This window comes from Leucoraja erinacea, chromosome 13, assembly GCF_028641065.1.
Source record: "Leucoraja erinacea ecotype New England chromosome 13, Leri_hhj_1, whole genome shotgun sequence".
Taxonomy (NCBI): Eukaryota; Metazoa; Chordata; class Chondrichthyes; order Rajiformes; family Rajidae; genus Leucoraja; species Leucoraja erinaceus.
This window is the reverse complement of record NC_073389.1, coordinates 32,697,855-32,713,359: the sequence shown is the minus strand read 5'-3', so window position 1 is coordinate 32,713,359 and position 15,505 is coordinate 32,697,855. Positions and strand designations below refer to the sequence as shown.

The window sequence follows — 15,505 nt, the reverse complement described above, 5'->3', positions numbered from 1 at the left end:
ACCCACTGACACCTGAAGCAGCATCTTCCCCCTCACTATGCTCAGGGTCGTCGTCGTGAGTTCTGAAGACTGCAGCTGGCTACCAGCTCGCTCGCTCCATTGCGCAAGCTGGCTACATCATGCTCCCCCTCCTCCGGCATGATCCCACCCCCGGATCAGTGTCGAGGGTGGGTCCTGATACCTCTGACAGTGATGAGCTGGCTAATGAATGACCAGGCTCCTGCACTATCCCACCGCCCTCTACAACTGGGCCTGAAGAAGAAAAGACGAGGTATCCCCAGGGCCCACGGTGCGCAGGCACCCGCAGAATCCGATTGAGGGTCACGACTCTTGTGGCTCTAATGAGCACATGCTGGGAAACCATCCCTACACCCGAGACTCCCTTCGGGTTGTCTCTGCTCGTCCTCCGTCCCAGGGGACACATTTCCAGGGCCACCCAACAACTGGTGAGATAACACCCTTGGAAGGTGCCTGAAACGAAGAGACATCCTCTGGCCCAGAGGACACTAGTCCTGGGCCACCGGCCTTGACAGGGGTGGAAGGTCTCGAGGTTGGCTGTCCCCTGACTTTGGGCCCAGGGCCATGCTTTCACTCAAAGGGCCCACGCCATATTTTTGTCTCGCTGATGTGCGGCAGTACGGTGACCTCCATAAAGGAAGGTGCCTCAACACTACCTGCTTCCTCTTTTCCATCCCCTAGGTCAACCTCCCCAGCTCCCTTCTGCACCTCCCCTGCCTCCTTCTGAACCTCCTCAGCTCCTTGCTCAATCCCGCCAGGTGCCTCTTGGACCTCTCCGGGGCCAACAGGCACCCTTTGGGTGAGCTCAGGTGTGGGCGTGGGCCTATCATCTTGGACTTCTTCCCCCTCTGCATCTGCCATCCCTCCCCCTTGCATCCCACTGTCATCCACCGCCACAGGTACAGGACGTGGGGGGCAGCACTGCCCTGGGCCGCTGAGGTGGAGCTGGCGGCCCCAGATGGGCCAGCAGTGCCGCCCTGGGTCATCGGGGTGGAGCTGGCAGCCCCGGATAGGCCAGCAGTGCATTCCTGAGCTGCTGCGTTGGGATTTCTCGCAGCAGCACAGTCATTGGGACAATCCCTGCGGAAGTGTCCAAACTCCTTGCACGCATGACACTGCCTCCCCACAACTCCAACTCCAGTAGGGGAGCCCACCATGCTCCACGAAGAAGTTCCCCTCCGCACCCGATCCCGTTCCCACCTTCATGAACACCGGCCTCTTAAAACTCAGGATCCCTTTAAGACACGGGTTACTCCAGGGCCGCATAAGCCTAGTCAGCCTAGACCGCACCTCCCCAATCTTTGTCAGGTGTGGAAGAAGGAGCGCATCCCAGATGAAAGTGGGAACACAGCGCAGGAGAGCTGGTCTTACTGTGGGCACCCACGGTTCCACCGGGACAAAGATCCCACCCACTGTGAGCCCCTTCTCCAGAGCTAGGGCCACATCCTCCTGTGACTTTAATATAATCTCACACTTCCCCCCTGCAACTTCGGCAAAGGCAATCACATCCTACTGGAAAAGATCATGCAGACCCATTGCTATTGCATCCCTGGTCCACCGGTACCCGGTTTCGACCGTGATCCCGTATTGGGACCCCTCCAAGTCAACATACGGCTCCTCCTCGAGTGACCCCGAAACCACAGCTGCGTAGCACCGAGCCATCACCAACCAGCACCAGAGACATCAGCAGTGTCAGCTCAATGAGCGATCTCAGAGTAAGTCTCAGTCCAAAAGAGCAGCAGAAGGAGTTCTCTCCAGCCGAGTAGACGCCCACACTCAACTTCACTGCAAAGAGCAGCTCTTGGGAGTCTTTTCACAGGCCTTCCGAGCCTCCGGAAACTGTCTCTGCTCTCTCTCTCTCTCTCTCTCTCTCTCTCTCTCTCCTCTCTCTCTCCCCCCTCTCTCTCTCTCTCCCCCCCCCCTCCCCCCCCCCCTCTCTCTCTCTCTCTTCCCCCCCCCCCCCCCCCCCCCCCCCCAACAGGATACATTTAGTTTTCAGCTCCCTTTGCGTCTTGTCTCCAAAATTGAACATTTGATTCTGTCCTAATTAATTATTATTTTCCTTTGTGACATTTAGAATCCATGAAAAATGCCAGAGATTATTATTTTCTTTTTAAGATGACTTGGCAATACTTTTGGTTTGTGGGTTGGGGAATATTTTACAATATTAACTTTCAAATGGGACTTGAGTACTTGCTTGTCACTGACAGAGTAGGATTAATTAGATAGATATATTCTCTACGGCAAGTTTCATTGACTCTATAGAACTTGTTCTTTATTATTTAATGTATATTTATTTTTGCAGACCACACAATTAACACTACTACTCGACATCCAGGGAGGACAGATGATCAGGACCTTGATGAGAAAAAGGATGAGCGGCGTTCAGATCGTGAAGACAGGCGTGATGATAGATTAAGGGAAAGAGACCGTGACAAAGATCGTGATAGAGACCGAGAGCGAGAAAGAGAAAGAGAACTAGATCGGGAGAGGGAGCGTGAAAGAGTCCGTGAACGAGATCGAGAAAAAGAACGAGAACGAGAGAGGGGCAAGGAAAGAGAGCGGGAAAGGGAAAGGGAGAGAGATAGAGAGAGAGAACGGGACAGAGAAAAAGAAAGGGAGAGAGTTAAAGAGAGGGACAGGGAGAGAGAGAAACAAAAGGACTGGGATGAGAAGGATAAAGCAAGAGATGAACGCAAAGATAAAAAGGATGATCAACGGGAGGAGCGGGATTTTCGAGAAAGTCATGGGCAAAGAAAAACAAGGTGTGTTGATTCAAAGTATTTTTCCAAATGTAATCTGTTGGCTTTAACTGAATGTCCATGTCATTTCCAAACCTATTTAAAGACAAATTAAGTAATCCATGGGAATGATAATCTGGAATTTACAGAATAATGAGTCCAAATTCATGAGAATTTAAGAATTAGGATCAGGGGTTGGCCATCTGGTTCCTTATAGCTGCTTTGTTGTTAAGGAAGGTCATTGTTGATTTTCTCCTCAGCATCGTCTTCCTGCATTAACTCCGTGTCCCCTAAACCCCTTAATACCCAGAAGTTAGTCCATCTCTGATTTGTATGAACTTAATTCCTGATCCTTCACTATGGAAAATCCCAGATTTCCCATCTACTGTGAAGAAACCTCCCCTCATTATTTGCAACTAGAAGTGAAATAGAGGTGATTCCTGCATTACAGCTGCTTGGGTAATGTAAATTTCCCTTTACAGAATTCACAAACCACCAATCAAAGCCTTGAGATACAGAGTAAAATTTGCTCTCGTGAAATTTTTGTAGATAAATCTTTCTTTTTTTTCAACTTGCGTTTCTTGTCGCATGCACAATTGACATACACAATTTAACCTACAATGTGAAAGGGAGAAGGTGAAATTGCATGTGTCGGTATTACAGCTGAGCAAAGGGGACTACTGAGGCATGAGGGAGGAGCTGGCATAGATTGACTGGAAATGGGCTTTAGTAGTAATGACGGTAGAGTGGCAATGGCAGGAATTTCTGTGGATAATTCGGAAGGTGCAGGATCATTTAATTCCAAAGAGGAAGAAAGATTCCAGGGGGAGAATAAGACGACCATGGCTCTCAAGGGAGGTCAAGGACAACATAAAAGCAAAAGAGAAGGCATATAACATAATGATGCAGGAAAAGTGATAACGGGAAATGGAGACGTGGCAGAAGAATTGAATAATTTTTTTGCATCAGTCTTCACAGTGGAAGACACTAGCAGTGTGCCTCCAATCCTCGAGAGTCAGGGGGTGGAAGTTAGTGGATTGGCAATTACTAAGGAGAAGATGCTGGGAAAACTGAAAAGGCTGAGGGTGGAACTGAAAAGGCTGAGGGTGGATAAGTCACCTGCACTGGATGGACTGCACCCCAGGGTTCCGAAGGAGGTGGCCTCAGAGATTGTGGAGCCATTAGTTGTAATGTTTGAAGAATTACTAGAGTTAGGAGTGGTTCCTGAAGATTGGAAAATTGTGAATATCTCCCCGCTGTACAAGAAGGGGGCAAAGCAGAAGAGTGGAAACTGTAGGCTGGTTAGCCTGACTTCGGTGGTTGGTAAGAAGTTCACGATAAAATAGGCTGAAGTCAGCATGGTTTTGTAAAGGGAAGATCTTGCCTGATTAATCTGCTGGAGTTCTTTGAGAAAGTTAATAGCAGGACAGACTATGCAGGTGGCTATAGATGTTGTTTACCTAGATTTTCAGAAGGCCTTCAATAAGGTGCCACATATCAGGCTACATGGGAAGATGAGAGCTCCTGGTATTAAGGGGAAGATACTAGCAGGCATGCGGGGTTGGTTGGTTGGCAGAAGGCAAAGAGTTGCAATAAAAGGCGCTTTTTCAGGTTGCCTGCCAGTTGTAGACTATTGGAGATCCATGCACAATTGACATGCACAAAGATCGGTGCTGGGGTTGTTTCTCTTCACCTTGTATATTAATGGTTTGGATAAGGAGATTGAAATCTTTGTGGCCAAGTTTGCAGATGATGCTTAGATAGGTGGAAGTGCAGGCAGTGTACAGGAAGCAAGGACTCTGCAGAAGGACTTGGGCTGGTTAGGAGAATGGGCAGAAATTCAATATAGCAAAGTTCGGAGTCATGCATTTTGGTAACAAGAATAAAAGTATATTATTTACTAAATTGGGAGAGAATCCAGAAATCGGAGGTGCAAGTGACTTGGGAGTGCTGGTGTAGGAATACCAAAAAGTTAATTTGCAAGTCGAATCGTAAGGAAGGGAGGCAAATTCAATGCTGGCATTTATATCAAGAAGAAAAACAGAGATGTAATGCTGGGGCTCTATAAGGCGCTGGTCAGGCCGCATTTGGAGTGCTGTGAGCAAATTTGGGCCCCATATCAAGGAAGAATGTGCTGGCTCTGGAGAAGGTCCAGAGGAGACTTACAAGAACGATTCCAGGAATGAATGGGTTAACATATTATCAATGTTTAACAGCACTGGCCTCTACTCGCTGGAATTTAGATGGATGGGGGGGGGGACCTCATTGAAACTTACAGAATAATGAAAGGCATAGATAGAGTGGATGTGGAAAGGATGTTTCCACTGGTGGGAGAGTCTAGGACCAGAAGTCATAGTCTCAGAATTAAAGGGCGCTCTTTTAGAAAGGAGGTGAGGAGGAACTTCTTTAGTTGGAGGGTAGTTAATCTGTGGAACACATTGCCACAGAGGGCTGTGGAGACCAAGTCAGTGAATATTTTTAAGGCAGAGATAGACAAATTCTTGACTAGAACGGGTGTCATGGGTTATGGGGAGAAGGCAGGAAAATGGGATTAGGAGGCAACAATGATTGAATGGCAGAGTAGACTCAATGGGACGAATGGCCTAATTCTACTCCTATAACTTGTGACATAGCTCCTTATCGAAAAGTGCGATTATGGTCTGTTTTCTAGGAAAGCAAACCTCCTCCCCTCCTCTCATTATACAGGAGTTACTGTAAGTAGAAATTATACTGTAAGTAGAAATTGTAGCCTGGACTTTGATTAAATGTTTGAACGGCTACCTTACCTCTTTTCTGAATAACATTAGTAGGAATAATGTTCTTGTAAGTCAAATGTATCTGACATGACTGCCCGATACTAGATTTAGTGTGCTGTAAGTTAATTCCCATGTTGATTTTTGGTTTTGTGCACCAAAACTGTTTCCTTTTGTCCCAAACTGGTCAAGCAATTAGAGTTTACAAGTCACTGTATACCCATAAGGTGAATGTATTTCTGTTTATGCATTTGCTAGAAAACGTCCTCGGACAGAAAGCAGCCTTAGTCCAATGGCGAAGCGAGCCCGTGACGAATCTCCTGATAGTGATACCTGCAACAGTAGTGAAGGGAAAAGTAAGTCTTAACATGTTTGCATTTATTAAAGAGAATTGTAACAGGTTAATAATATACAAATTCCCTAATCAGCTCCTGGTATTCCTCAAATTATATTCTGCCAAACATTTTTTTCATTGCAGCCTTTTTGGCGTTTAATATGTTATAAAATGTTTAGTAAGGAATTATAATAGATCAGAAAATCTGCTCTTTCTTATTCATTTGTCCTCCATGAGAAATAATTGCAAATGACTTGTTCAGAGGGTAGTGGAATTTTATAGTTACGGAATTTTGAAATTTAATATGATCTGGAAATTAATTCATTAAGAAGAAGTAAATCTTTGCGTCAAAGGCTTGAAGCATGAAAACGGCATGCAGCTTTTAGTACTGGCATGTATTATTTATATTTTATGGTTAAAAATAATTAATGAATCAGGTTCCATTTGTATTATGTAATGATTGTCAAAAGTCCTTTTTAATTTTCTTAATTTATTCCTTATTTTAATCACTATGAATGTTTTTTTAATTATTCTACATGGATACCAGAGCATTCCATAGATGTGATAGCAGAGAGTGTTACGCTTCGCTGCACACCTTCGAACAGTACACCTGGACCTACTTGATCTCCCAGTTGCTATACACTTTAATTCCCATTCCCACACTGACCTTCTTCTTCAAAGTTACTCCAGCATTTTGTGCCTACCCACACTGACCTTTCTGTCCTAGGCCTCCTCCATTGTCAGAGTGAGGTAAAACGCAAATTGGAGGAACAGCATCTCATATTTCTCTTGGGCAGCTTACAACCCAGGCATATGACTATTGATTTCTCTAACTTCAACCCCTGCATTTCCTCTCTCTCCATCCGTCCCCCACCCAAGTCACACCACCTTTTCGTTCTCACCTAGATACCAACTAACAGCGGCCTGTTTCATTTATCATTGTTACTTTTTTGCATATTATTCATTAATTTGTTCTATATCTCTCTACTTCATCGTCTATATCTCTCATTTCTCTTTCATAGAAACATAGAAAATAGGTGCAGGTGTTGGCCCTTCGAGCCAGCTCTGCCATTCTATATGATTATGGCAAATCATCCAAAATTTCCCGTGACTTTCAATCTGAAGAAGGGCCCGATCCTAAAACATCGCCCATTCCTTCTCTCCAGAGATGCTGCCTGCCCCACTGAGTTACTCCAGCATTTTGTGACTTTGAGAATGTTGTTGATAGAGGAACACAAGAATTGTAATGCCAATGAATATCAAGGTTAGATGGTTACTGTCTTGTTGGAAATGATGATTGCATGTTTGTGTTCTAGGTGAAAAGCATCGGTTATTAAGTCAAGTGGTACGTCCACAAGATTGTCGGTCAGTCAGTCCACCACGTGTTATTGAAGATAGAACAAGCAGCTGGAAAGATGATGACAGGAAATCAGACAAAAAGGAAAGCACAAGGAGGCGTGATGACCATACCATAAGAGAAAGAATATCCTCAGGGGACAAGCAAAGAGAGCACACTGTCGAAACTGTTGAGAGTTCACGAAGCAGAGAATCTGACAGTGCCACACACCACGTTAGCGATGATAGAGAAGGACTGACAGCAAGGCATGAACAGAACAAGAAAAAGAACAAAGGACAGCGTAAGTCTCAAAAGAAAAACAAAAGAGATGATGATTGTGGATCCAAAAAATACATTGCTGAGCCCTTGGTAGAGGAAACAGTTTTATCGCCCAGGAAAGCAGCAAAGAAGAAAAATGTCGAGAAAAAGCGTAAACGCTCTAAAGACGATTCAGATGCTTCTGATGAGGAAGTGGTTCCACCAGCCAAAAAGTGGAAGGGCCCGAGAACTCCACCTGTAACAGTAAAGGAAGAATCTGTTGAAGATGTGTCTGAGAAGAGTGCTGAAGGAAATGCCCAGGGAGGGGGTGATGTCGTTTTCAGTGATTGGTCAGATGAAGATGTGCCAGATCGTGAAGAAAGTATAATTTCTGATAAGAGCGTTGAAGATTCTCGAAGGAAAGTTCAGAAAGCTGAGGTGGAAAAAAATAGAAGCACCTACCGTGGCTGACAATCGTCCATGTAAAACAGATGAGCACAAACGGAGTAGTAGCCTTGGCAGCAATCGTAGCCGGACTTCTAGCCGTTTACGGTCACCATCAAACGAATCTACACATCGCAGTGGAGACGATCAGAGTGGTGGGAGGAAACTACAGCTTGGAACTGCAAGAGATGGGCAGAAGTACAGAAATATTGAACCTTGTGAACGTAAATCCCGAATAGATCAACTCAAACGTGGGGAGCCCAGCCGCAGCACCTCCTCAGGTACCATAAGAATATCCCCTTTCCATGGCATGTTAAATGCGAGCAGTAGCATATGCCAAAGTAAATATTTGTGGTTATGTCCATTATGTCATGTTCCACAACAAAATTGAACATGCGAATTTTAGAAAATAGTAACCAGAGTTGGCTACTTTAATAAGCGAGTTCAGTATTCCGACTGCACATGTCCAGGTCATTGGTCACTAGCTATAAACAGTCTAGGCAACGGTGGTGCTGTGTTGTGTGCAGGCTTGCGTTTCGTTCGGGGGCGGGGGCGGCTCTCCATCGCTGCGGGTGCTGTTGAGTTGCTGCTGGGCCGTCCCCGTCCCCTCCCCGGTGTCCCATCCCTGTCCAGGGGCGGCCCCAGACCTGCAGCCGGTGCTGCAGCCACTGGCTCCAGTTCGGCTCTGCCTGCCCCGCTGTGTTGGCCGGAAGCCCTGGACTGGCAGGGTTGGGCCTGGCTCTCCGTTGCTGCTGGGCCGTCCCAGTTGCCTTCCGGGTATCCTGTCCTTTTCTGGAGGCGGCCCTGGACCTGCAGCCAGCGCGAGGGGGAAGGCGCTGGCTCTGCTCCGGCTCCTGGGGGGGGGGGCATTCCGCAGCGGGCCGGTGACCGTCGGCTGCACCTCTAGCCTTTTCCAGTGGTTGTTGAGAACTTGCATTCTCTCAATGGGAAAGATTCCACCACCCCTTGCCCCCTTTAGTCATTCACACTATGGTACAACAGCCCCCACAAACCCGGAGGGGAGGATGACACCCTATTGGAGACGGCACCCAGCCACAGCTTGGTAGAGGCAACACCCTGATTCACTTCTCTTCTCCACCTCCACCCCCTCCCCTCAGTCCAACTCCGTGATCCTGCTGAAGATTGGCAGCCGCCGGCCCTGCTCGACGTTGGGCGTCTCGGAGCCGCTGTTGCTGGAGTCGTCCTGGTCAGAGAGAGAGTCTGCGGACAGGCCCCTGCCGGCCATGGGCAGCCGGGCGCCTGCTGGAGCTGCTGGTGCTGTTGGCGGTGCTGGCGGCAGCAGCAACCTCCTCCCCCTCCCTTGCGCAGATCCAAATCCAGGTCGGTGCTAAAGGCCGCTTGCAGCGCACCCAGTCGAGCGCCGGGCCGTAGGAGGCTCAGCCCAGGCTGGCACTCTGGCGCAGGCGAGGCCGGGGCCCTCGCTCCTCCTCGGGATTGTGGATGAAGTAGCAGCGGGTACCGTAGGGGCAAGCCGGTGGTGTGGAAGGTGCGGCACGGCTTTGTCTTGTACATTGGGTGGCAGCTGAGAGAGCGCAGCTCGGCCAGGCCATGGGCGAACTGGCACTTGTCGCCGTAGCAGCCGATCGGGGAGCGGGTTCATCTAGAGTTGGAGCGGGGTTGGGCTGTGGTAGGAGCTTCTCCGCGCAGGCTGGGGGCCAGTGTCCCGTCGGTCCGGATGTCCGCTGATGTCATCGGACCGGGCCTGGCCCAGCGGGAGAGACGGAGGTGAGCTGGGATTGGCGCTTCTCTACGCTGCCTGGGGGCCGGTGTCCCGTTGGTCCGGATGTCTCCGGCCGCCCCCCGGGGGATGGGACACTCGAGTGGGGGGGGGGGGGGGGGGGGGGGGGGGGGACGGTCCAGTGGCGGTTCGGCACTGCTTGCGGCGCCGAGGACACAGGTTCGATCCTGGCTGCGGATGAGGCGCGGGTCTGTGCGTGCAGGTGCCGAGAATGTCTCTGCCGGTCCAGTCTCTCCCCCCTCACGGTCTCCCACTCGCATCTGCCCGCCCGATCTGCCCCCTGACAAATACAAACTTGAAAAAAGACAAAAAATCGGATCCAAACTATACTCACTGAATCTACAGCACTTCGTTCGATTTTTATTTATAGCGTTTGACCTTTGACAAATCCCATGATTCCTTGCCTTTTTCGGAATACCAAACTCACTTATATGATCATGGCTGATCTGGTTGTGGTCTTAACTCCTCTTCTGTGTCAGTTCATCCCAGCCTTTAATTCCCTGACCTTTTTTTTAAAAAATGGTTCTACTTGGCTCTTTAAATATCTCCAATGATTTAACCTCCAGACAATCCAGGGTGGAGAATATCCAAGATTTACCATTTATTGTAAGAAGTTCTTATGAGCCTCAATTTTATATGACCAACCCCTAATCTTATAACTACTAAAGCCACTGAAAGCAAAGAAATCTAGACAAAACCAGGGATAGATTTAGCATTATTATAGTCAGGATAATCTATATATGCAAAGATCTAAGAAAAAAATGAATTTGTAATTGCAACGGTGTTATTAGCATTTATTCAAACTATTTATAATTCTATTACACAATAAAAATTTCTCTACCTTACAGTCCAGCTATTCTTGGTGATTTTCTACTAGAATATTTAGCAACCCCTCTTGACGTACCAGTGTATTATGTCTGGAGGTCACAAAAGATTTCAGACTATCAGTGTAAGATATAACATATCCTAGCCACCAATTTTGAGCATGATTGTGCAGAAACCTCCACAAGGTCTTGTTTTGATCTAAGAAGTAACTAGTAAAGGCTTTGTATCAGCGTTTCAGGTCACTTATTTCTAGACTTATTCTAAGCACTTTTTATGTTTAAAGATCTGTTTTCTCTGTTTCATTGCTGATTATATACTATTTTAATTGCCACTGATTTATACCGCATGAATAAATGAAGCTATCAAATCGGAAAACATGAGATGGTTCATAATATGGCTGCCCATGATAGCAGATGTCACCTCTTTAATATGGAATACAATAATTAAATGGAAATGGAAAAATAAATTTATAGTCATTTTTTTTCCTGAGCAATGTGTTGTGTTCTTGCCACATTTTATAGATCGTCAAGATTCTAGAAGTCACAGTTCTAGACGAAGCTCCCCTGAATCGGATCGACAAGGGCGTTCCAGGACTGGATCCTTTGAGAGCAGAGAAAAGCTTCAGGATAGTGAACGTGACCGGGATCGAGAAAGGCGAGAGAGAAGAGAATGGGAGCGGGATGGAGAACATCGGGATTGGGCTAAAAGCAGGGACAGAAATAAAGACAAACGAAGAGAGGTCCTGAAGGAGAAACAGAAACCACCTGCAGAAGTGCCTGATAAAGACAAAGAACGAACTCTGGAAGCTGTTTCCATGTTGGAACAAACCCGAGTAGAACCAAGACCAGGAAGAGAAACTGAGAAGCAACTTGAGCAAAATGAATCTGCAGCTGCAGTGACGTGTGAAAGAGATGTAAAGGAACCAGTGAAGGAGTCAGAGAATGAAGAGGTCCACAATGATGAACCCGTTGATAACGTTGAAGGTAGAGTTAAAATGTAAAGATTAATCACAGAATAGAGAATAATCATTTAAAATTGAACTGAGGCCACTTTAGTTAAAGATAAATGCAAGAGAAAATAATTGGTAAAGCGTTCAACCTCTCGTGCCTAGATGTAGAGTAGCGTGCAAATAGTTTGAGAGTGTAAATAGGGGTAAGCTGATTTTTTTGTTTAGTTTAGAGATACACTGTGGAAACATGCCCTTCGGCCCACCAAGTCCGTGCTGACCAGCGATCCCCGCATATTAACACTAACCTACACACACTAGGGACAATGTTTCACATTTACCAAGCCTATTTATCTACATACCTGTACTTCTTTGGAGTGTGGAAGGAAAGCAAAGTTCTCTGAGAAAACCCCCGCAGGTCACGGGAAGAAGGTACAAACTCCGTACAGATAGCACCCGTAATCGGGATCGAACCCGGGTTTCCGGCGCTGTAAGGCAGCAACTCTCCTGCTGCGTCACCATGCCGCCAGTCCGGTGTGTGGGTTGATAATCAGAGGAATTAACCCAATGGATTGAAGTGGATGAGAATTGTTTTTATATGATCTGAAGGGGTGAAAGAATCAACTAAATTGGAAATTGAAAGAAAGGGAAAGATTCAAGAATATTATAATAACCAGGCCAATGACAATTATTAGAGTTGCAGGCTGTCATGTCTGTAAGCACTGATGGTTTTCATCCTTGGATTTTAATACTGGTGCCAGTGAGATAATTGATGCATTGATTTTAATTTTCTAAAATGTCCTGGATACAGCAACAGTTATCTGGAAATAAATTTCCTGGATACAGCAACCTTTAAATTGGAACATAGAAAATGTATTAAAAAAGGTAGCTAGAAAACAGGTAATTTCAGTTAGCATAACAGCAGTCATAAGGAAAATGTTAAATGCTTTTATTCAGGCATGGTTTTGTGAAATGATATGTTTTATTGAAGATCTTTGTAGAAGAAGAAAAATGTGTTGTTAATAAAGCGAATAAGGGGGAGATTTGATCGAAAGATCCTGGGGTGTTTCAATGGGGTGATGTGTAGAGAATGTTTCCTCGTGTGGAACAAAGTTATGAGTGTTTGGTACTCTTCCTCAAAGGATAATGGACGCAGACAGGAGGTGAAAGGTTACTATTTGTTGACAGGAATGCAGAGTCGAGGCTACAATTAAGCCAGCCATAACATTATTAAATCTGTGGACCAATGTTGTTAACTCTGTGGACCAACTGGCATATGCCTGGCTCCTAATATGTGTTTAAAGGGGTTCTGGATTTTAGACTTTTGGGCAGATATTTCAAAGAGCTGGAACAGGCACGATTGGTTGAAAAGCCACTTTCTGCACTGTACAATTATATGATTGGCAGTAGCATGGGAATACTACTTGTCATGTACAGTTCGTAATAATGGTTAGAGAATGGCGTTGATAGACATCTGAGGTTGCAGACAAGTCTAGAATTATCTGGTACACATCTTCAAACAAACTATCATCATTTCAGATATAGGACTTGAACACACATTCTTCTTGGTACCAACTGTGCCACAGCTGGCACTTAAATTAAAACCATCTTTTTATAAAGAATAATCCTGGATCTTTTTTACGGCTTATTCTTTTACACCCATTGTGCTTGTTAATCTCCTGGTATATTTCATAAGCATTGCCATTAAAGTGATATATTCAGGTTAAATTAAAGTTAAAGACGTGACTCAGAGGTGTAAATATCTCACTTGTATTTTTGGATGATACTGGAATTTAATATTATTTCTAGTTAGATAGCAAAATTTGCAGCAATAATGAAATACAGTTTGATTGTTCTATGGTACGGTACAAAAGCTGTGCTAGGTAAAACTACCACGGATTGGAAGTGTAATTATAATATAGATTTCATATTTTTATTTATAAATGTGGATAATGATTTATCTTTCAAAATTGACAGAGGTTGCCTATAAATGTATGATTTTTTATTTCTGGAGTATCAATGTTGAGCATGTACATTTTGTAGTGCAAAACTCATTTTCCCTGAAACTGTTGGAGTATCAGATTTTAAAATAAACAGAGTCTATTAACAACGCTATCTCAACCATTGATTGAGAGCTGAGGCAAAGCAAGCATTGGGCTTCTCAACGTATTCTTAAACGTAAGCAATCGATTATACAGCAAAAAAAAAAAATTTACTCAGAAAAGCATAACCAGCAGAGAAGCAAACTGCAGCAAACGAAGCCCAACAGCAATTTACTTTGCATCTTTTGGATTGTCAGGGCATGTTAAAACCCTTTACAAGTATTTGAAATGTTATCACTGTGAGAGATTGATCATGGCGCAAATCAACTCCTACCTCGACAAAAACCTGGACCGACTGCAGTTCGCTTACTGCCACAACAGATCAACGGTGGATGCGATCTCGCTGGCCCTCCACTCCGCTCTGGACCACTTGGACAACAAAAGCTCATATGTCAGGCTGTTATTCATTGATTACAGCTCGGCATTTAATACAATCATCCCCTCCAAGCTGGTTACCAAACTCGCAGAACTGGGTCTCTGCGCATCCCTCTGCAATTGGATCCTCGACTTCCTCATCCACAGACCACAGTCTGTTCGTATTGGTGGAAATGTGTCAGACTCGAAAACAATCAGCACGGGAGCACCTCAAGGCTGCGTGCTCAGCCCCTTGCTGTACTCACTCTATACTCATGACTGCGTAGCCGGTCATAGTGCGAACTCCATCATCAAGTTCGCTGACGACACCACTGGTGTGGGACATATCACTGATGGCGATGAGTCAGAGTATAGAAGAGAGATCGAGCAACTGTCCATATGGTTCCAGCACAATAACCTGGCCCTCAACACCAGCAAAACCAAGGAACTGATTGTGGACTTTGGAAGGAGTAGGATGGGGACCCACAGTCCCGTTTATATGGTTGAAAGGGTCAAGAGCTTCAAATTCCTGGGCGTGCACATCTTTAAAGATCTTTCCTGGTCCGAGAACACTGATGTTATTATAAAGATAGCACATCAGCGCCTCTACTTCCTGAGAAGATTACGGAGAGTCGGTTTGTCAAGCAGGACTCTCTCTAACTTCTACAGGTGCACAGTAGAGAGCATGCTGACCGGTTGCATCGTGGCTTGGTTCGGCAACTTGAGCGCCCTGGAGAGGAAAAGACTACAAAAAGTAGTAAACACTGCCTAGACCATCATCGACTCTGACCTTCCTTCCATCGAGGGGATCTATCGCAGTCGCTGCCTCAAAAAGGCCGGCAGTATCATCAAGGACCCACACCATCCTGGCTACACTCACCTCCCTGCTACCTTCAGGTAGAAGGTACAGGAGCCTGAAGAATGCAACAACCAGGTTCAGGAATAGCTACTTCCCCACAGCCATCAGGTTATTAAACTTGGCTCGGACAAACTCTGAACATTAATAACCCATTATCTGTGATTTGCACTTTATCCATTTATTTATTCATGTGTGTATATATATACGTATATAATGGTATATGGACACACTGATCTGTTTTGTAGTTAATGCCTATTATGTTCTGTTGTGCTGAAGCAAAGCAAGAATTTCATTATCCTATCAGCGACACATGACAATAAATTCACTTGAATCTCTTGAATCTTGAATCTGTTCAGATATTAAAATTTATTTTGTTATGGCCATGCTTATTTGGAGGAAACAGTGAAGTCCAGAGGATGTGGTGATGAATGGGATGATGGGGCATGGGTAGTGCGATGGTTTGCACGAGATTTGAGTAGGGCCAGTGAGATTCATGATAGATTTGCTGTTGGGTCGGGTCCTATCCTGTTTTCAGGAGAGCACGATAGTTTAATTTTCAGAATCAGACAGTTCCAATCCGGTGCCAAACGTGGGGCCTGATGATGAAGCCTCTCAGCTCCAAGGACCAGATTGGATCCTGACCTCAGGTGCTCTGTCTGCTTACGAGTCCCTCACATTCCTCCCACATCCCACAGATGTGCTGATCAGTGAATAGGCCGTTGCATATTACCTCTTGGCCGTGAAAGCATCAAACGGGAGGTACCTGTTAAACGGAT

General features: G+C 45.7%; 1 protein-coding gene across 1 annotated transcript in view; it reads left to right on the top strand.

The window, feature by feature from the left end:
• The window catches only part of LOC129702477 (zinc finger CCCH domain-containing protein 13-like), a 94,677-nt gene that overhangs the window by 65,263 nt on the left and 13,909 nt on the right, over positions 1-15,505 (top strand). The window contains 5 exon segments of the mRNA XM_055644207.1: positions 2,324-2,783; positions 5,771-5,868; positions 7,163-7,827; positions 7,829-8,165; positions 10,990-11,451. Of these exon segments, the coding sequence (XP_055500182.1) occupies positions 2,324-2,783; positions 5,771-5,868; positions 7,163-7,827; positions 7,829-8,165; positions 10,990-11,451 (2,022 nt within the window).